We start from the raw sequence: 23,800 nt of genomic DNA, 5'->3' as shown, positions 1-23,800 counted from the left end.
CCGCCTGTACCGCTAAAGCTTGCAAGTAGTCAGCCACCTCTCGAATCTAGGTTATGGTTTCCTCCATAAGATAATCTCTGTTTCTGACTTGGTCTTGCGCATGGTGAAGCTGCTCTTTCCAACGATCCTCATTTGCCTCGAAAAACTGAATCCGCATCTCATAGCTTTGTAGTGACGCTTCTAATTCTTCTATTTTTCCTTTCATTTCTTCTATCTTGCTCAAGCTTGCTCTAAACTCCATTGCGGTATTGCAGCTTCGGTAGTGATGAAGAGACTTCTCGAGTTCTGCCACTTTAGCCCTTAATTCGCCTCGTTCATTTCTGCTTTCTGACAGACTCTTCTCTAAATCTTCGTTTCGTGCCTGAGCTTCTCGGAATTTCCTTTCCTATCTGTCGGCCTTGGTCTTTTCCTCTCGAATTTCATGACACCATTGTTCGGAAGTTTTATCTAACCCCACAGTCCTCATAGACAGGCGTAGCTTTTTATAATCAGTCTTCAAGCTGTCTAGATCTTCTTCGGCCTTGGTTTTCCCTTTTATCCACTTCTCAGCGTCTGACCTCTGGACATCGGCGTCTAATCTCAGGTGCATCTTCTTTTCCTCCAATTGTTCAATCTTTTTCCCAAACTCTGAACTCTTCTTCTTGAAGTATTGCTTTATAATTTCCAACTCTGACGGGGCGATTTGTAATTGTTCTACCATAGGTCGGGAATCTTCCAAGCTCGGCCTAGGAACATTATCATTAACCCTCTTCCTAAACCATCCATCATACTCAGGCGTCACCATGGAACCGACAGCCAACCTCTTCATCCAGCGAGTTTGCTTCCAAGCATCCGATAGCTCCCGAACTTTCTTCTTGTAGTGGGTACCTTTAAAGGAGAATTCACAGTGAGGAAGTCCGTAGGTCGTGGGTACAAACTGCCTCGATTTAAATTGCCTTAACGTAAGCAATGGAGTATACCCAGTAGCTCCCCAAATTCCTAACAACGACACCCAATCAAAGTTCCCACATCGATACATGATCCCATCAAGAACCATCCAATAAGCTCTCCACTCGATATCCCCCTCCTTGAGGTTTTGAAGAATTTCCATCCACTTTTCCTTCGAGATATCCTCTCTCCTTTGTATGGCTGCCTCTTCTTTTAATAGGGAATAACCTTCAAAAAAGACCCGATAAGAAACCTTGTCTACTTTCCAAAAGTGTCCATGAAACAACACCATCAATAGTTGTACACATCCAATAAACCGCCCCTCCACTGTTTTCTGACACGTGCTTAGGGATCTGAACGTCTCAGGCAATATTGCCGGTACAGGTGTGATTCCCTTCTCAAGACGAACGAATAAGTCAGCAACTGCCTCATCCACGTACCTTAAAGCCTTAGGAAAAATCACCAATCCATAGATGCTTAACGCAAAGATATCAACCCTCTTTCTTTCATATGGATGTGTTAAAACCAAATCTCGCAAATTCTCCCAAGGGATACATTTACTATCTCCTTTTTGTTGAATTCGAGCAGTGACCCAAGTCTCGCTCATCCCTGAAATGTTCATCAATTTCTTCGCGAAAGTCTGACCATTAAAAACCCTGGCATAAGTCTTTCTAACTTGAACTTTCGGGCACCTGAGTAGGGCAGTATATTCCTTCATGGTCTGTACTAAATCCATTTCTCCAAAAGTGAAACACTTGTAAGCAGAATTCCAAAATTGCACCATAACTCGGAACAGATGTTTGTCCACTCTAATGTCTAGCAAGTAGGATATATCACCATAGCTTTGATAGAACAACTGTTTAGTCCCTTCATCCCAACGAGCCCATATATCTCCCAACTCTTGCAACTCATTCTGTGCTACATTGACGCGAGTGAATTCCTGTAACTCTGATATATATCCTTCTGCCAAGCTATCCCCTTTCTCCGATTGTAGCTTCTCTGACCATGCGCGAATGGCTGTATTATCCTCAACTTTATTAAGAAATTCATTCTCCATGTCAAACTTTCTAACTTAGTAATTGAATATGAATCAACACCTCCTTTAGTATGCAATGTCATGTAAAACACAATCAAAACAAAACACCGGTTAGTATCAAATAATAGTGATAAAATGCAAACACATAAACGAAAATTACAACACATATATGGGTAAATACTAAGGCTTGATGCGGCTCCACCCAAGGACAGCTCTTAAGGTTCACTATATGTGGTTCGGTTCTAGAGATAAGGTACCCGAACCAGCAGATTCCTCAATCCTCACCCATTATAGGCTCATATAGATCGAGTTCGATTCAGGGGGATACATTTCCCTATGACCATGCGGAGATGAAAATCTCACGAAATCATAGGTACGGATGTATCTCGGTAGCAATCTACTTGCCCATGCAGAGGTGAAAACCTCACGAAAGCATAGTTTCTTACTCCCACTTAGAAGGTGCGACCACAGCGGTCATGCAATGAAATGTAGTATTATTCTAAAAGCCCGAACCATAACAATCACACAAACAAATGCTATCATGATTTTCAAAACAAATTTACGATTTTTGACAAAAGGACAGCAAACAATCAATTTTATGGCGTGACTCTCTCGATAATCCCCAATAGAGTCGCCAAGCTGTCGAAACCATTTTTAGATTTAAAGGAAAAAAAGGGATTGACTTTAAAAAATGAAAAATGTGGTGTCACCACCAATCTTTTTTATTTAGGTGTGATTGGATCACTTAAAAATTTGGTCATTTTAATAAAATATTTCTTTTTACTAAAACAATGATTTTGGCCTACGTAAATATGAGAAAACGGGTTCGGGAGTCTGTTACGTATGAGGAAGGATTAGCACCCTCACTACGCCCAAAATTGGTACCAAATTGATTAAATATCGTCCTTATGTCTGAGATTTAAAAGAGTTTTTGAAATGTGGTTCTTTTTATTTGAATAGCCCAAGTTGGTCGTCAAAATTCCCTTGTTTCAGAGGAATGCAGCATCACATCCAGCACGATAGGACACGATCCTTTATATCCTCGAGAACATGATAAATTCCAACTTCCAAAAGTTTATATGTTGAAAATCGCAAAAGGATGCCCAATTATCTAGTCCAACGAAAAAACTGAAACCCAGCACAATAGGGCATGATTCCTCGAATTTCTAAACATCAAACATTGCCTTATTTTAGAATTTAGAGAACATGAGTGAAATTCTAAAGGGATATTCGATTATTTTGAACAAATAGGAAATTACAACCCAGCACGATAGGGCACGATTCCTCGAATTGCCAAACATCGAACATTTCCTTCGTTTTAAAGAGTTTTTGGAAAACATGAATGAAATTCTAAAAGGACATTCGATTATTTTGAGCAACGAGAAATTGCAACCCAGCACGATAGGGCACAATTCCGCGAATTGCCAAATATCAAACATCGCCTTCATTTTAAAGAATTTTTAAATGAATAATTATAAAACTAACTTAAAATGCATTAATTCGACTTGAAATAAAACGGAATCAATATTAAAGATTTGGACCTTATAAAACCAAATTTCATAAACCAAGTGGAAAATAATGATATGGGATAATATACACATGAGATACAATCAATTAACAAACTAATAATTAAGTATAACCAACCTAAAAATATAACCCGATTATGATCATGCATAAGAAATAATTGAGATAATAATACAATGACGAAAAATAATATAACAATTCGAGACAACCAAAACAATACACACAATAATATGCAACGTTAATATACATGGCATGATATGAAATAATCAATGCAAGATGTAAAGACAAAATAGCAATTAGAAGCCAATATGCTATAAAACAATTTTAAAATAATGACGAATAAATGGACACATCATATATAGGTTGACAAATTTGCATAAAAACTAGGGATATATTATTATTTGAAATAAATATTATAGAATAAAGCATTTGAATTGAATAATATGTAAAATATTTTAAGCACAAATTCATTTAAAATTGACAACATGCATGATAGCTTAAATAACATATAAACATAAAAGAATAATAAAACACATGATAAGATATAATGTACATAATAAATTCATAAAACATGTATATATATAAATAAATTTGGGAATAATTATTTTTAAAAATAGCATGCAATCAATAATGTATGGAAAAATTAAGTAAATATGTAAATTATAGATGTAACAAATTTTAAAAATATAATCATATACACAAAAGGTAAAAACTATATTTACAAAATACAAACATTTAGTGATGTATATTTAGAAAACTATATTTATAAAGGAATTTTGAAACAAATAATATGTAACATAATTTTGCATGTAACAAATGGATTTGGATTGATGGTATATGTAAGTAATACATACATAAGGATAAAAATTTTGAAAGTATATACAATAAGTAAATTGTGCAATTTTCTCAAAAGAAATGCCTTATACACATAAATAATGTTATAGGAAAGTATACATAAAAAAATATTTACATAAAGCAATATGAACCTAATAACGTGGACTATAGTAAAAATAATTTAATATGAGTAATGTACATGTGAAGAAATTTTAGAAATAATTGTATGTCAAAATGATATTGAATTAAAATATGGATTATGAGATTAACTTAATTTTAACATAAATTACATATGTAATAAATTTTAAAAAAACACAATTATATACAAATTTGCTAAGAACTATATGTATAAAAATAACATAGGTTTAATAACGTATGTAAGTTGAATATAAGTACTAAATATATGCTTAATGATACATAAAATGACACATAAAATAAATGAATTTCTAAAAATATAACATTAAAATATGTGAATAAATTTAAAAGAAATTATAAAATAACATAAAATTAACAGCATACATAAACTAAAATGAACTCTATTGCAAATAATATACAAATTATCAAAATGATAGAATAAAAGAGCCGAAACCATTAAAAATATCAAAACATGTAATCCATCATGCAAAAGAGAGTAAATATGCAGTGACTAAAAAGAGGATAAGAAGCTTAATTAAAACAAAATTGAAACAAAAGGGGCAATTTACAAATAAAGTAATCACGAATAGGATCAATGTGCGATGCGCGCGAATGCATGGGGACTCAAGCTGGAAATAACCCAGCTCCCAAAATGAAGTGTTCAGGCGCGGATCCCTTCGCAAACGAATGTAAATTATAGGGCTAAATTCTAAAAATAAAGTGAAACCAGCCCTGCGCAATTGAATACTAGTGCAAACCAAGAGGGCTCAGCGCGCAATTAGCCACTTAAAACCAAACGCGCTGGTCTAGTACAAGCATGGGTTGGGTCATCGGATTATGTCGTCCAAACGACGTCGTTTCTGAACCACCGATATTGGTTTAAACGGCACCGTTTCTGCCCTTTCATAAGGGTTAAACAATGCCTTTATTTCATCAGACCATATCAGAACCCTAGCCTACCAATCTTTTCTCCTCAGCCGAACCCTACCTCTTTAGCACTAGCTCCGATTTGCCTTCTCACACAGCAACCGACTAGTTTGGGCTCCTGATGATAATTTTCGGCCTTGAGATTCCCCTTTCAACTCCGATTTCAACGAAGCCAAGAGGAATCTGTGGCCGATTCGCAAGGTAAGATCTTGCCCTTTATTTCCTTTTTGTTATCTCAAATACAATGGTGTTGCAAAATCGAAAAAGATAGTTCGACGGAGAACTTTAAAGAAAATGGAAAATCACCTTTCGATTTCTTGATTCTTTTTTGTATATCACTCTGTGTATATTGGGCGTGTTCGTAAAAAGGGAACCCTTTTACAATCGAAAATAATAGGCTTTATAGCCGGATGTTCAAAATAAAAATAAAAAATACAATTTTTCTTTCTTTTGTTTTCGTGCTGCTGCTGTAGTTTTGTCTGTTTCTTCGCAGGTATGAAGTGTGCTGGTGCAAGTACGAGGGCTGTGCTGGCGTGTGGAGGCGCGGGCGTGGCTTCTGGAGTTACAGAGCGTACGGAGGCATTGTCTGGTTGCTTGGCTACGGCGCGAGGGAGCACATGTGATGTGGTTAGGCTGCTCGTGAGGACTGCGGCGCAAGGGGCCATTTGCCCCAGGGTTTGTCGAAATTTGGCTTAGTTTTTAGGCCGTTTGGGCCTGTTTTGGGTATTGGGCCATTGTATTTGGGCCATGGAGTATTGGGTTAGGTTATTTCGTAAATGGGCTTGTAATTGGGCTATCAGGTTTATTTAGGGTTGGGTTAGTTATTATGCCAAAGTTTGTAAATAGACATTTGATGGACTATTAACATTTATATTTAATTTTAATTTTTTTTTATTTTGGTTCTTCTTTGGGCCCGGGCAAATTGGCCTGTTTACAAATGTAACTTAAACTTTTTGCCTATGTACAAGTTCTATCTATGAATATAACCAATTCCCTTGTAGGTGCACATTGTACTGATGACATATACAATTCTTGATAATAAAATTTCATCAATTTCTATTTTATCGCTTGGCCCGTTGTATACATATTGGAAAGATACTTAACAAACTTATGCTCAAACTTTAGCATGCCACTTAACTTCCTTTGTATGCATAATAGTCCTTCGCACCAATTCCTTTTTATGAGACCTTAGCATCGCCTTTTCTGGCACATATTTCTTTACAACCTGAAACTTGAAATAACCTTTGTGAGTTCAACTTAGTGAGTTAAACCTTAAATACCTGATTCATCATATTAAGCGTGATCGATGCTTCACATGTCCCTCAAGTGTCCTTTAACTTTCCATTATTCCTTTTGGTGGTTACTTCACTAAAATTTCTCTAACAGACTGTAATTGTTCTATCTACTTTTAAAGCTATGTCTTCACTCTATTAGGCTCCAAATTTGAAGTCCAAACTCAAATGGTTGTTTCTTTCTGCTGAGTGCATTATACTTGATATCTCTTCACTTTCTATGTCTCATCTTAAATTTTATCTTTACATAGTCTTTAACTATTTTGTTTACCTAATTTACAAACATTAATCTTATTCCTTACTTACTAACTTTTCAATTACCTTCGGGTAAGGTAGACTACACCCATTACTTAACCCAGAGTTCGCCCAGACCTTTCTTACTTCAAGATGCTACCTATACATGCCTATAACACATATCTCAGATTTTCCACCTATTTTAGCGTGCTTTAGTTTCACTATTGTTTTCTTGTTATTATGCGGGGTTCACTATTTCATTTGTATACAGTACCTTTCTTTCAGAGTTTGCTAAATACTTAGATTCTTTTACTTGTCCATACATCATCTTTTACACTTACCATATCTTCAGAGACCTATTTTTAATTTTCCTTCAGAGGATCGTTCATGTGATTCTTTCCTAATTCCTTACACTTCATTCATTCAGAATGTCTTGAAGGCATTCATTTATTTAAATAGCCACAAGGGCTTTCTTTTTAAAGAGTTGCCACCAAGGCATCTTGTCCTCAGGTTACACTACAAAGGCGTTTCATTTCAAATATAGCCATGAAGACTTCCTTTACGGAGAATGCCACGAAAGCATTTCCTTTCAAAGTTTTGCCATAAAAGGCATTTTTAAATAGAGGTTGCCACAAAGGCTTACCTTTCTAGGGTTTTACCACAAAGGCTTTCCTGTGCAGCGTATTGCCATAGAAGTTGTTTTTTTAACTAGTGTTTCAAACAGAAGGGATTTGCCTAGACTCATACTTAGTGACGTTTGTCACTAATCATCCTGGGACGCAAAGAACCTAATTAGGTAATAACCTTCATTAACTTTTCCCATATGATTCCATAACCGACCAGTTACGATCATACACGATATGGTTTTCTTTTCATATGATGTAATAACCCATCAGTCACGATCTTACATGATTTGGTATTCAACGCCATGGCCATGGACTTGTCTTTTTAGATATTTGTATTTTTAGTCCCGACGGACCCCTTTAATGACTTTAGAGACAAAAACAGACTCTTCATAATGACCCCAGATATAAAAATAGACTCTTCATATTTAGATCCTTCTTTCATAGACTCATCTTATCTTGGCTTACTTGTAATAGACACATCTAGACCTTTCAGGCACATTAAGACATTTCTATTAGTCAGACACAAGCACCTTTTGACCTCAAGATTTATGTTATCCAATCATGCAAGTTTATAAATCTTATGTTTCTCATTGGAGTCATCACATCATACTTTGTTAGTTTGATTTTCACCATTTGGTCATTTAGTCTAGGAGTTCCTAGAAGATACATACTACATGCAAGTGTCAACTTAGGGACCCACCTAATAACCTCAAAAAGGCAACTTAACTTTCATATCCATTATTCAACAAGGTGTTACAACCTCCTCTGCCTTGATAGGAGGGAAAATCAGCAACAAAAACAAGGGTTACAGACTCATCTTTGAGAGATGTCATTTGATTTTATCCGTAGTTCTTAAGAAGGAAGATAACCCTCCCTTAACTTAACTCAAGTGTCCTTTTAACTTAACTCAAGTCTTCATGGAAACTTGGTAAACATCACATCAAAATTGAGTGGACTTATCAAAATCTACCACATTGGTCACTAGATGTACTCATAACAATTCCTTTCATGATTACCACTTTAATTTCAGTTATCATCGTTATCTGATGAGAATCCTTATCTATTTATTTCCATTTTGGAGTTTGCCCATTCTATACGTCGAAAAGGGCTTTTGGGTGAACACTACATCGCCAATAATAATTCTTTGTACTATGCGATGTATTCATATATATATTCTTACTAGTACTACTTGTTCGTTATACTTACCTTTTTTCAGAGATGGCAATAAGCTTTGTTCATTCAGAATATCCTTTACGCTATTCATACCAAAGTCTACCTTAAGTTCCTTTCCTTTTGTTTAGAATCTGTCAGATAGGGCATCACTAGTGCACGCAGAAAGTCCTTACACTTAATTGATTCCTAACGTTGAGTACTTGAAACTTACCCTTAAGCCTCACTTTTATAAACAACACGTAAATAGCAAGGATTTCGCTATATGGGATGTTACAAAATTTTTGAAAGCTCTTAGGTTGTTGTCGAAGGGATTTACATTTTTGCATTAGGCATGCGTATTAAATTAGATAAATGGTCTGATGGTTATAACTGTTTTTTATTTAGCTCAATAAGTTAGTGAAGGTCTGAGTAATCGGGGCAAATGACTAGTAGAGTAAATTTTGTTCGGAAGTTTGCTGATGAGTTCCTTCTTACTTCCTTTGAGTTATGAAACTTCCATGATATGTGGGTTGTGTGTAGTAAGTTTCCCTTACTATAAATGAGTCAATGTGTTGTGTCTGGGCGTGTGTGTGGTATGGCCACCATAAAAACACCCTCCTTATTGCACGAGCCTAGTACCAGAAAATTTATGATATGTGAAAATTGTGAAAACGATATCTATATGTGATGCCTCGGTAGGGTAGCTATATAGCAAACCGGACTGGCAGATCACAGCTCGACCTTGCTGGAGAAAACACATTCAATTTAATAAGGATACAAAATGAAAATAAATATGGTTGATATGTGAATATTATTTCTGAGATATAGGTTCAAGGCTAGCACAAGGATCGGTCGTTAATAACCATGCAGGGTTGTGAGAGATGTGTATAAGTTGGTGGAATGTGTCTTCTTGAGTGCTGTATGTGTCATGTTAAATTGGCATGGTGTTGCTACCAAGGAACTGTGGATGAAAATTAGCGTATTATATCTATATAATAGAGTCTCATGAAAAAGTCTATTATTATTTTCTTACGAGTACTGATGCTTGTTAATTATTGGAGTCCTTATAAAACCAATTGTGTCTATTTTGGAACTCACTAAGTTCAAAAGAAATTATCCCTTTACTTTTCATCATCAGACATTTTGATAGTAGAAGAAACATCTGTCGAAGGGGACTACGCCAGAGTTGCGGTTGCGAGTGAGCCACTTGTTTATTTTTTGTATCAGCATAGCTAAGAAGCGGGTGGCTTTATAAATCTATTTTGTAATTAACTTTTGCAATTAGCTAATTTATTTGTATGTTTTATTTTAAAAGAGAATTACCCCTTCTTTTGAAAGTGTAAGTCGAACCCTTTTGATTTGTTGATCATGAATTTTTATGATTTTGATATATATGCTATATCTAGGCAATAATTGAGTAATAGATTTTCATTTTATAATTTCTATTATTTTCTCTAAAGATGTGTTATCAAATGAAAGAAGAGAAATAGTTTTCACTAAAGAAAATCTTCATAATTTTTTTTGCAAAAAAAATTAAGTTAAGCCAAAGGATTTGAGTTCGTTTTAATACCCTCAGTCCGTCGGGCAGTCTGTCTGGTTGAATGATGCACATCGTGCCTTTCTGAAGGGAAAAATTTGGCATGCCCACTTTGAACACCGAGTTAAATTTGAGTCTTACTACTGACTTTGGTTTGTAAGCCCTTGTGACTTTTCCAAGCCAACAAGTTATAATTAAAAACTTTACCAAAGTGTTTGAGATGTATCTCACTTGTTGCATTTACTTGTCTTAGCTGCCCAGTTTGTATCACTACTTTTTCCCCAAAGTCTGATGCACAACCCACCTCTCTCTTAAGTGGTAGTTCCACTGATAACTCAACAGGAATTATATCAATTTGTCGCCCTTCTAGCATTTTTAAGGGGATCTTCATAGCACTCCTCCTATCTACCATGTCAATGTTATTTCCTCATGAACATCTCCGGCTAGTTGGATTGCTAACAATACATTTGTTTTGTCTCGTATGTCTTGACTCACAGGTACAACACATTGTTTTTGTTGAGAATTAGGATGCAGATACAGTCAAAGTCTTTCTTTCCTTTCTATTGTCGATCTATAGCTTATCTCCTTTTGCTACCCCATAGTTGGGACAGCTTTAGAATTAATAGTCTTGATCTTCTTAGTTGATCTAGTAATTAAGAGACCAAGTTTACCTACAATTTTTTTATATGAATAGGTTTGATTCCATCGTATTAATAAGAGCACTCTTCCTCTAACCTACAATGTTGATGTCCACATACTCCAACCTTTTCTGCTTGCAATCCCTTTTTGCTTTCGTTGAATTGAGTATCATTGACCTAAATTTTAGCACGTTATTCTCAACAGGCTCTGCTTCTTGGATCGCTCTGAATAGTCCCGCATCCTATGCTGACCACAACTCAAGAAGCACTCTACCACTTCTTATTCTATGGGTTTCTATCGCAATCACTGTCGTTGCTATTATCGACCAATCCTTCTTTATCTCCTCTACCATTGCCCTTTCTCTAGGCTCAGAAGACTTGAACTTGTTTCTCCTTAAAACAAGCTCAAATGAGGACTCCACTATGATCATAGCTTTGGAAAATTCGTAGACCACTCTTGCTTAGCCCACAACTTTAGCCCATCCATGAAGGAGAAAAATGCAATCTTCTTACCCAAATTAGAAATTTGGAGTATGAGTTCACTAAACTCTCGTACATACTCCTTCATAATGCATTATTGCATAGGTCAACACAACTTAGCCTGAGCCTCATCCTCGTCATATTCTAGGTAAAAATATGCCTTGACTTCTCTATGGAAATCCTCCTAAGTCCCAATAGTGGTACTATTTCATCTCTCATTTGTGGACTTACGATGCCACCATAACAAAGAAACATTAGTAAAATACATGGCAGCAATATTTACCTTGGTAGCATCGTCTATGATGCCATTGGCACGGAAGTATTATTTAGCTATATTTACCATTAGCATTGTACACATCTACCTTAGGCTTGGGTGCCACAACTAACACTTTATTACCCAAATTAACTTTGCAAATATTGAGCTCCTCAATATTTTCCTTCAATGTCGACATCATAGCCTCAAAAGCATTATTCTTCTTAGTTAGCTCAACAACGATGGTATTAAGGACACTTGCATCGCAACCATATTGTCACTTAGGGCTTTTGCCACTTGGTACTTAAGTTGATCTTGCCTCGATTCCAACTTTGTGGTATACCCATAAACTTCTCAAGGGTCTTATTCTCATCATCCATGGATCCCTCAGGTTTGGTCACTTTGCTTTCCTAGCCCTCCCAAAGGTCTCTAATGGCTCAACTTGTTCGTCTACTTCTTTGAACACCTTAATCAGCACCTTCAAAACCTTGGCTCGGATACCAAATGTCACGGGCTAGAATTGTAATACCCCTAACCCGTATCCATCGTCAAAATAGGGTTTCAAAGTATTACTAGAACATTCAGATCATTTTACAAATAATTTACATAGATTACTATTCATTTATCAAGATCATTCAAAATGTCCCTTAATTAGACCATCGAGGTCCAATACGAGCATTAGAATCAAGTCAGGACTTAATTGAAAACTCATAAAATTTTTCACGACATTTCAAAAATTTTTCCAAGGTTGTAGGGCTCACATGCCCATGTGGTCTAAAAACACGCCCATGTGGTCAAGCCGTGTACTATACACACTCGTGTCCCTAACTCGTGTAACTCTTAGACTTTTAAGGCATGAAGAAATTGAAGTCACACGACCAAGTCACAATCCCAATCCCGTGTGCTAGGCCGTGTGGCGAATTTTATTTTCGAAATTTAGGTGCAATTTTCACATGGCCGTGTAACATGCCCGTGTGCCCAATTCTGAGCATTATGTTTCTCATTTTTAAACTGCAGGGGACACATGACCAGACCACATGCCCATGGGACAAGCCGTGTGTCACACACGGCCAAGGCATACACCCGTGTGTCTGCCCTTGTGGACAAAATTAGGTCATTTCTTAACCTCATTTGTCACCCAAAACTTACCATTTTCCTGCACCAAAACTCACAAGCATATATTCACCAATCCAACATCATATTCACTCAAAATTTGACATTAATCATATGGTATTATCTCATGCATCAATGGATATAAACTTACTTTTATCATAAACTATTATGCTAACATAATTCCAACAAACTAACACATAATAAGCACTTATGTGATTACCAAAATATTACTTCAAAAATAGCCAAACTTAGACCATCACTAGCCACTTCAATGGCTAGATTACAAAACAACAATTTCAAGCCTTCATGGGCCAAATAAGCTTATACATGCCATTATACCAAAATGAGATTTCTATTTATACTAAAATGTGATAATGGATAGTGTGATGACTGATCCGGCCGACTTCGAACCTTCGCGAGCTTTTGAGCACTATAAAACAGTAAAAATAAACGAAGTAAACATTTTATGCTTAGTAAGTTCGTATAACGGAAAATAATCTTACCAGTCATATTTATTAATACAAGCATACATAAATTTACATTCCATCAATTTTGGGTAAGTTACCTAAACACATACACTTATTCAAAACAAGTTAGTCACATAATCTGATATGAATATCAAGTAAACATAGATGAGCACATCACATTACAAGTTTCCATTAATTTCACCTTTCCACACTTCAAGGATCTTTTCCGTCAAACTATTGAAATCTCGAAGGATGTTTAGGTAATATACGCATGTGCGAAATGACTCATTAATGTAACACCCCTTACCCGAGACCGTCGCTGGAGTCGAGCACATGGCGTTACCAGACTTATCTTACCTGTTCGGGGCAAAAAAAAATTACTTTTAAAAGAATTTTAATTTGCCTACATTCATCCAATAAATCCTTAAAAAGGGCCCTCGAGGCCCTAAAACGTGCAATTGGAGTGGTTCGGGACCAAACTGGGAGCATTAAAAATTTTCCGATTACTTACACAAATCAAAATAATTTATTTCACTATTCATAATAAAACTGTCCGTCTGCGTAATAGTAACTAAATTAATTATAACTTGAATTACAAAACTCGAAATTTAAATATGTAAATTTTCCCTGAAACTAGACTCATATATATTTTTACCATAATTTTTCCAGAATTTTTGGTTTGGCCAATTAGTACAGTTTATTCATTAAATATTCCCCTGTTTCACAGTTCAGCGGACCTGACCTATCTTCACTAAAAATCAATTATCTCATTATACAGAAATCAGATAACATTTCTGTTTGTTTCTAATGAACATAGACTTACTAAGGAACCTATAATATAAACTATGACTTATAATTATTTTTTTTTACAATTTCTAGTTAATTTAAAAAGTTGGAATAGGGGATCACAAAGTCACTCTAACCAGTCCTACAAAAATTTAAATATCTCAGAATATAGACTTCTTTTGCTTGCTATGTTTCTTTCCTATGAAAATAGACTCAATAACCTTTAATTCTATCTCATTTACCATTGAATTCAATTTATACAATTTTTAATGATTTTTCAAAACCACGTCACTGTTGTTGTTTCCTAACTGTTCCATGGCCAACTCTTACTCCATAATTTCTTTACATCAAACCTCATTTAGGCATACATAATACCAAAACATGTTCTTATTTAGCTATATCTTAAGCTAATCATTACCAAGTACTCACATGCCATTCTTTAATCATATCATAAGGACATACACACACAATAGCCAAGTCCCTATACATGCCATAACTTAAAGTATTTCTAGTCACAAAATACCGAGATAGCTCGTTGATAGTGTGGGGCAATCTCCGACGTCCTTACGATTTTCTAAGTTGGCTTTGCGGTACTATAAAAAGAGAGAAAAGAAAGGGAGTAAGCATAAATCTTAGTAAGTTTGCATGTAAATAAATAACAACATTCTAAATGAATTATCAAGATAACCTAAACCTTTCGAACATGGACTTATCTTACCTTCCCTTTGGTACATTCTTTAAATTTTCCATTGAACCACTTGGAATACTAAGGATACACAGGTACCTTTCCTTTTTAAACTTACCATTGCCATGTCTTGACATGGTCTTACATGGTATCCTTGCCTTATGAACTCATCATTGTCATGCATTGGCATGGTCTTACATGGGATCTTTGCCTTAAAGTAAATTATCAATGCCATGTCTTGACATGGTCTTACATGATTTCCTTGCCTTGTAAAACTTACCAATGTCTATGATTTCCTTGCCTTGTAAAACTTACCAATGTCACGCTTTGGCATGGTCTTACTTGGTATCCTTAAACCCTAATGTCATGACATTTGTATCCTACACATTTCTAATGTTCAACCGGGACTTTTAAGTATCATTTCTCCGTCAATTATTGCTTGAATCATCAAGGAATAAATTTACAAAATAAATATATAGATGCTGAAAAATAACATCATTAATTATAAATAATAAAACATTGTATTTATTTACCGTAAACTTAACTTGATACAAAATACGATCAAATATTTTGATTTAATCCTCAACCTTTTTTTTTCCTCAATCTAACCCCGAATTTCGTTCTTCTTGATCTAAAATAGAAAATTTAACTTATTTAATATTCACATTTATCAAAATGGTCCTTAACTCTAACTTTGGAAAAACTATAATTTTTCCCCTAAACTTTTGCATATTTACACTTTTACCCCAAGGCTTGGAAATGAAACTTTATCCCTAATTCTTATGCTATATGACATGCTCATCATTTATTTGCTGACGGCAACATCATCTTCCCACTCTAACATGTACTTATGACCATTAGGTATTTTTACCAATAATGTCGTTTTACTCGTTTTCGCTTAAAATCGCTTAGCTCAAGTTGTTTAACATAATTTCAAGCTTCATATTCTACCATAAAACATAAAAATAAACGCATTTCACCTATGGGTATTTTTCCAAATATGAACCCTAGGTTAAATTATTGCTAGAATAAGCTAAATCAAGTTACCGGGACTTTAAAAACGTAAAGAACATTAAAAACGGGGCTTGGAATCACTTACTATGAAGCTTGGAAGCTTGAAAAAACCCTAGCTATGAAGAACCCTTGAAACTTCGGCCTAATGAAGAAGATGGGCACATTTTGCCATCTATTTCCTTTTTTAATCTTTTAATTACCAAATGACTAAAATACCCTTCATTAAAACTTTAGTTATTTTTATCTATATATGTCCATTTTTGTCCATGAAAACCTAATGGTCTAATTACCATTTAAGGACCTCTACTTCAATTATACTCTTCAATTTAATCTTTTAGCATCTAAAGCTCATATTTATCAACTTTTGCAATTAAGCTTTAGTAGGCAAATTAAGCATGCTATCTATAAAATTTTCCATCGATACTCTAACACATGCATCTAATCACTCGGTAAATTATAAAAATTAATCGGAGTAAACTTTTCTATCTCAGATTCGTGGTTTCACAACCACTGTTCCGTTTAGGCCCTATTTTGGGCTGTTACAATTAAGGTACATAATAAAAGGCACACTCTTGAGCCATACATTTTACAGTAGGATTACCAGTCCAAGCTAAATTCTATCCATAGCATATGCTCTAAAGAGCTTAACATGGATTACCCGTCCGGGCTAAATTCTATTTGCAACAAATGCATTGTTATTCTTAACCTATTGAAATTCAACATTCGGTCGGAACATGATAATTTGTCCATATTGCACAACTTAGGACTATTTCATTATGTATATATCATCTCACATATCAATGCAATCATACAATTCGACTCAAGCATATTAACATACATATTTAAGTTACACGAACTTACCTTGAAAACCGTTCGTATTTGAATGTCAGCTAATTCGAAATCTTTTGTTTTCCTCGATCTAGTTCCGTAGTTGGTCTTTTCATATCTATATGGATAAATTTAACTATTAATCTATCACATTTCGTTTACAATTGCATTCTATTACAACCTAGTCAAAATTACCATTTTCCCCTATCTTTTTCAAAATTCTGATTTCGTCCCTAGGCCTGGAAAATGAAATTCATGAAATTTGACCCTCTTTTCAAGCCTGGCTAAAATTTATATGTTACATTTACAGCACACACATTTCACAAATTTTAGAATTTACCATGGGTTTTACCACTTTTTCATTTTAGTCCTTAATTCAAGTTTTCATCAAAATTTTCTTTGTAAAAGTTGTTTATCTATGAATAACTTTTTGTTTTCTACCATAAATTTCTAGTTTTTAGCATATTCATCCATGACCCAAATTTCATACCTTGATAACTTTTCAAATAAATCCCCTAAATAGAGAGATTAGGCTATCCCGATTCCAAAAATATAGAAATTACTAAAAACATGACTTGATTTCATACCTTATTAAGCTTGAAAAGTCTTTTTTCTCTCTCTTAGGGTTTCTATAGAAATATTTAGGGAAGATGATACGAAATTGTTTTCTTTTTCATTTAATTAAATTATCATTCAATAACTTTTCATCTTTCCAATTTAGTCCTTGGCCTTTTTTAATTTTTTCATGGATGAGTCATTAAAATATCTACTAACTACCATTCAATGGTCTAATTACCATATAAGGACCTTAAGTTTTGAATTCCATAGCTATTTGATACCTATAGCTACTAGAATCCAACTTTTGTATTTTATGCAATTTAGTCATTTCCCTAATTAAACACACATTCAGTAAAATTTTTGTACCAAAATTTTCATGTGACCTTCCTTTCATGATACCAACCATAAAATAAAATAAAATAATATTTTATTTTTTATTTTTTATTCAAATTTGTGGTCCCGAAACCACTGTTCCGATCTCACCGAAAATGGGCTGTTACAAGAACTTCAGTCTAACAATTCATGCAAATTTAGGTGATTCTTGACTTCAAATGCACCTAAGTTGGCCTAGCTCTTGAAAGATGAGAACTCTCCCAAAAATTCTCAAAGGCATCGAAAATATAGCGGAAGCAACTCGAAATGAAAAGAGCAACAAGAGAGTTGAAAAGCTACAAGAAAACAATGTTAATAAATGTGCCCATATTGTACTAAACATGCAATTGTTTTCTATGTATTTGAATGATGAATAAATAAATAAATTTAATTTCACATTTCACTATTATTTCTTTTTTGTTTTTTTCTTAAATGTTTTGCATGCGTAGCGAAATTGTGACAAGCAAATATTAGCTCATTGATTGTCTAAGTTTAAACTAATGATAAGTGCTACTGTAAGAACGTTTACATTGCGAGAAAAAAAAACTTACTTCAGTAGATAATCAAAGTGAGCATTTGATTTAAATACTTAGAAGGATTATTATGTCGTTTACAATTCCAATTAGGGAGATGGCTAGTCTTGGCTGTTAGTGCAGTTGACTCCACAAGTAGAGACATAGATATATTCATTATAAGAAGATACATTAGACTAGACCCAAGATGAATTAATTCTAAATCTGTTTGTGAATTAATTCACTTGTGATGTTCATGGTGTGATTTACTTAAATCCTGAGTTACTCATTGACCATGCGTATGTAACTCATGTGCCATTATGTTGGTTACATGACTTGTGTATGACATGACTTCAGTAGAAACAATGGAATTCATAGCTCGATTAAAGAGTTAATGATATCCTCTCATTGTCATTGTGTGGATTGATAAATATGAAACGTGGCCATAGGTTGCTCGTTCTCGAACAAGTAATTTATTATAGTCATTTGTTGACGGTGATCATATTAATCATTAAGAAGACACAATAGTGACAATGAGATAAATTAGGATTGTATTGAGTGAGTGAATTTAACTTAAAGGAATCAATGACATCATATAAGGGTAACATACATATGACAAGCTTATTAGACAAAACAGTTGGATGACTTGCTTTTGTCAAGAGTATACAATAAGGATATTTCAATCATGGTACTTCTTGAGGACTGACTCCATGATTAAGTAAATTGTGAATTATCGGATCGGTACTTCTGGACATAATTGCAATTACTATAGCTTAATCTGATTAGTCCTTCTGCTAACTTAACAAAAGCTCGATCGAATTACATTTGAATCAAAAGAAAATTCTACGACTTTGGAAATGATTTAATTAAGTCGATGTATTCGATGTGGAATTAAATTAGTTGGTCATGGGAATTGTTCAATTAAAGAATTTGATTAAAGAGTTTTCTTGAAAAATTAATTTGGAATCTACGTGATTTTTGGAAAAATTAATTTTGATCAAGTACAATTAAATTAATCAAATGAATTAAAATTAATATGATATTTTTAAAAATTAATTTTAAGTCAAACAATTGGTCCAATGGTTAATTAAACTTGAAAAATGGACATGATATAAAAAATTGGGCCAGAGAACCCAAAACCGAGACTAAGACCCAAACCCATGGTAGGATCGAGCTAGCCAAGTCTTCACTGGCCCAAACTAAACTGGCAACAGCTGAACTAGCTCAAGGTGTCGTGAGGGTATCACACCAGACACGACGGTGTCGGTAGCGACAATAGTGGCATTCTAGTCACTGGTGAGTGGTCCTTCGACTGTTGAGCAGTAGAGGAGTCGCACTCTTACTGGGACTCAACTAGATAATTTGATTTCAGATTAACTATTCCAAAAATAATATTAATTTAACAGTTTTCATATTAAATTAAATTAAATGCTTATCTTAATATTATTTTATTTATTAATTTAATATTAAAGTGATTATATTAATATTAAATTATTGATATTTATCTTGTAGATAAATATTCTATTAATTTAATATATTTACTATTAAATTTAATCTAATATTATCTTGATAAGTATAATATTAATTTAATACTAAAGTGATTAAGTTTAATCATAGTTGAACTCTCTAAACTCTTCCTATATAAAGAGAGGCTTATGTCATTATTTTTTACACACTTGAATTCAAGAGAAAGTTGTAGAGAGAGATTTCTCTGAAGAAATTATTTTAGAAGATTTCTAAAGATATTTTTCTTATTTACAACTTGACCTAGAAGTTTAGAGAAATTACGAAATTACCTATTGGTAATTTTGTGGAAAATTTTCTGATTTGAAGCGAGCTCACACTAGTAGATGTGAGCTTGAGAATAGTGAAGAAGACTACTCGGTCGAAGTGTTTATCCTAGACAAATAAAAAATTTACAAGTTTGATTGAGTGTTTATTACTTTAGATATCACAACCAAGTTCTAGTTTTGGAACAAAAATTAAAACTCTGATTTTTCCTCAAATCTATTTTCTGTTACGCTTTCCAAACCTGATTTTCCTACAAACAATGCACATCAAATGTTTTAGTAAATGCTCTCAATATATTCTTAACTCAAGAATAACTGAATACAATGGTATGATTACAAATGAAGGGGAAGGTCTCTATTTATAGTTGGGCTCCCCAAATACCAATGGTACAGATTTTGTTACATCGACGATCAAGATTAGAGCCTATCTATAATTGAAAATCCTAAGTGATTTAAACTTTAAACAATCTTTTCCCTTTAGGATTTAACCTATTTACCCTGGTAACTCTAGTATAACTGGAGTGTTTCACTGAGCCACCAATCCTTCAAGTAGATGGGCTTCTCCATGTATTCCACAAGTCTGGTCAATTTAAGCGAGTCAAATGATCCCTTTTAATAAGTTGACCTCTATGGGGCATTTTGTGCAAAATGGTCACGAACTTTGATCTGCAACCCGTGACACTAGCATTTCTTTTATGAAGATTTGGGGCTGTGAAGCTTATGTTAAATGTCTGACGTCTACCAGCTTGAACCCAAAAATAAAAAATACATCTTTGTGGGATATCCTAAAGAACCAAAGGATATTATTTCTTTAATCCAAATGAGAACAAAGTGTTTGCTGCTTGCAGAAGAGTCATCCTTGAAAGAGAATGTCTCTAAAAAGGGAAATGGGAGAAAGATTGAACTTGAAGAAATTTGATAACCACGAGATACCACTAAACCAGAGATTAAACAACAAGAAGTTCTACAAGTTTTTGAGGAACAACCAATAGTTGTGAGAACACAACCATCACGTATATCTTTAAGAGAATGCCATGTGTCTGAGAGATATGCATTTCTCGTTACAACACATGGTGATTTTCAGCTCATGGATCAAGATGAGCTTAAGACTTATCAAGAAGTAGTGGCGAGCTCATGCTCTGAGAAATGGCTAGAGGCTATGATGTCTAAGATGGATTTCATGTCTGAAAACCAGGTATAGACCTTGGTTGACTCACTTGAAGGGTTAAGCCTATAGGGTGCAAGTGGTTTTTAAAAAGGAAACTGACATAGTTGGTAATGTACAAACATACAATGGGCAATTAGTCACTAAAGGTTTTCTCCAAGATCATGGTGCCGACTATGATGAAACCTTTTCTCTTAATACTATGTTTAAATCCATCCAGATCTTGTTTGCAATAGTTGCATTTCATGATTATGAAATTTGGCAAATAGATGTCAAAATACATTTGCTTAATGGGAAATTGAAAGAGGATGTGTACATGACACAACTTGAAGGTTTTATTGATCCAAAGGATGTTGGAAATATATGTAAGCTACAAAGATCCATTTATGGATTAAAGCAAGCTTCTCAAAGTTGGAATCTTCATTTTAATGATGTGACCAAAAAGTATGCTTTTATAAAAAATGAAGATGAACCTTGTGTTTACAAGAAAGTTAATGGGAGCATTGTCATATTTTTGGTACTATATGTAAATGACATGTTAATCATCAGAAATGACATACCTATTCTACAATCTGGTAAAAATTGGTTAGGGAATTCTTTTTCTAGAAAGGACTTAGTTGAGGCCGCTTTCGTATTAGGAGTCAAAATCTATAGAGATAAATCAAGACAACTCATAGGTCTATGCCAATATATAGATAAGGATTCCATGATAGGATTCCATATACTTTGACTATTAGGTCTATCATGTATGTCATGCTATGCACTTGTCCATATGTATCTTATGCTTTAAGCATGACGAGTTAGTGCCACATAGATCCTAGCGAAGGTCATTGGGTCACAGTTAAGATTACCCTCAAGTACTTGAGAAAGACTAAGGATACATTCCTAATATATAGAGCTGAGGAAGAGCTAAGTGTAAAAAGTTATATTGACACTAGTTTCCTAATATATTAGGAAAAGACAGATATATCATACTCTTTTCTAGCTATAGAACTTATAAACCTTTACTTAAATGTCTACAACATAGAACGTCAAAATCTAAAAAGCAATGAAAATATTAGAATTATATCATCCCACATTCCTTAACAAAGGACTTAATATTCTCTAAAGATTCTAGCTGACTTGAATTTGATAGATTAATAGATAATAGATATTTGTATAATGAGAGTTCTATATACAAATAAAATATCTTTTATAAAAGGTTACATATTCCTTACACTCGCGTCAAGTTGAGTTGGGGAAAGAGTTAACTTGTTGCTTAAAAAATATCAAAACATCAGCTAATTGATTGTAGGTAAAAAAAAATAGGTGCTTTTGTTTTATAAAAACATATTTACAAAAAAAAAATTATATGTTTGTACCATGGAACACAACATGGTCAGCAAAAGTGACTTATTGGTTAACAAAAGTAATTTTTTTTAAAAAATTGATTTCTCTTTTAAAAGTGTTTTTTAATTTTAAGAAAAAACTCTTACTAAGAAATATTATTATATTTATAATGTTTTTTTAATTTTGACTTTTAAAAATATTAACATATTGATATCAAATATTATTTTTAATATTATTAAACATACATTTTATATAATTATTAATATAATTAATATAATGTATTTTTAATAAAATTATTTGACATTAAAATTTTATTTAAGTAATAATTTTAATATTACTAATAATCTTAAATTTTAAAGAATATTCTTAATATTTTATTGAAAAATAATTTAATTTTATATTTTTATAATAAATATATATTACAGTTTATAAATATTTTGTATTAAATGTTCTATAGTATAAAATATGAATATTTTAATAATATGGATTTGAGTATTTGTTTAAATCCTACTTAGTTTCATTTATTCCTTTCATTTTGGGTGTGCCACTATTCATATGCATATTTGTAACATGTAACTTTAAATTTAGTTTTAATTAAACATTAGTTATTATTAAGTCTATATAAAATATTAGATTTTATAAAATATTATTTTATTATAATATGAACTTTGATTGTCAAAAGTAAATAGTTTTATAATTTTTGTAACAATATAATTTACATTGTATTTGTTTTATTAAAACAACTTTCAATAAAATGATTTTAGAAAAAATTGCTTTCAATTTGAAAATACCAAAAAATGGGAGTAGGCTTCAAGTTGCAAAGAATCCTTCTAACATCTATCCAATGGTTTCTACGGCATTGTGCATAAATTAAGATACCTTGTTAACAAATAAAAAATAAGTATTCATATGTGTAAAAATAAGATATTAAAATCCCCTTCTTACATTTTGGAAAAGCATAATTTTTGAAAATAAGCACAAACCTAGAAACCAATTTGTCATTAAAGGAACAATGAGTTGAAATATCACATTACTAAACATTTATATCTATTCTAATAGGCCATGAGTGTATTTAACGATGTAAAAGAATTGTTAGAATTAAGTGACTCAAATTCTTATTTAAATAAAATACGATGGAAAATAAAATAAAAGTAAAATCCATATAGAACTAGACTTCTTTTATTTTATTTTAGAATAAGGTTTTAAACCTTATTAAACTCCATCTATTTTATATTGATTAGGATAAGGTGTTTCAATCCTACTAGAATATGGCTTTGCAAGCCTATAAATAGACATAGTCTATTCCTCTTGTATTTGAGTAAAAATTTTTCGACATAGTGAATTTTCTTCTCCTCTCGCCGTGGTTTTTTTCCGAAAGGGTTTCCACGTAAAATTTATGTGTTCTTTATTTTATTTATTTTATTCTATTTTATTTTTCACAAATTGGTATCGAGCTTCCGGTTATTCATCTCGATCACGGTAATGGCGTCTTTGAAGTATGAAATTTCATTGTTGGATCGCAACACCGATTTGCGTTGTGGCAAATTAAGATGCAAGCGCTTCTTGCACGATGGATCTAGAGGATG

At 33.4% G+C, this 23,800-nt stretch overlaps 1 protein-coding gene and 1 long non-coding RNA gene across 2 annotated transcripts; one reads left to right on the top strand and one right to left on the bottom strand.

Annotated features, from left to right (window-relative positions):
- Positions 1-385: 385 nt before the first annotated feature.
- Positions 386-1,984, bottom strand: LOC108468517 (uncharacterized). The gene has a single exon (XM_017769396.1). It carries the CDS (start codon positions 1,982-1,984, stop codon positions 386-388), a length of 1,599 nt encoding a protein of 532 aa, XP_017624885.1.
- Positions 1,985-5,088: 3,104 nt separating this feature from the next.
- Positions 5,089-6,277, top strand: LOC108467948 (uncharacterized). The gene is made up of 2 exons (XR_001868934.2): positions 5,089-5,584; positions 5,877-6,277. It is a non-coding gene; the product is annotated as an uncharacterized LOC108467948 (long non-coding RNA).
- The last annotated feature ends 17,523 nt before the right edge of the window (positions 6,278-23,800 follow it).

This window comes from Gossypium arboreum, chromosome 8 (assembly GCF_025698485.1).
Source record: "Gossypium arboreum isolate Shixiya-1 chromosome 8, ASM2569848v2, whole genome shotgun sequence".
NCBI classification, from domain to species: Eukaryota; Viridiplantae; Streptophyta; class Magnoliopsida; order Malvales; family Malvaceae; genus Gossypium; species Gossypium arboreum.
The sequence above is the reverse complement of the archived record's forward strand: the minus strand, read 5'-3'. Positions and strand labels throughout refer to the sequence as shown.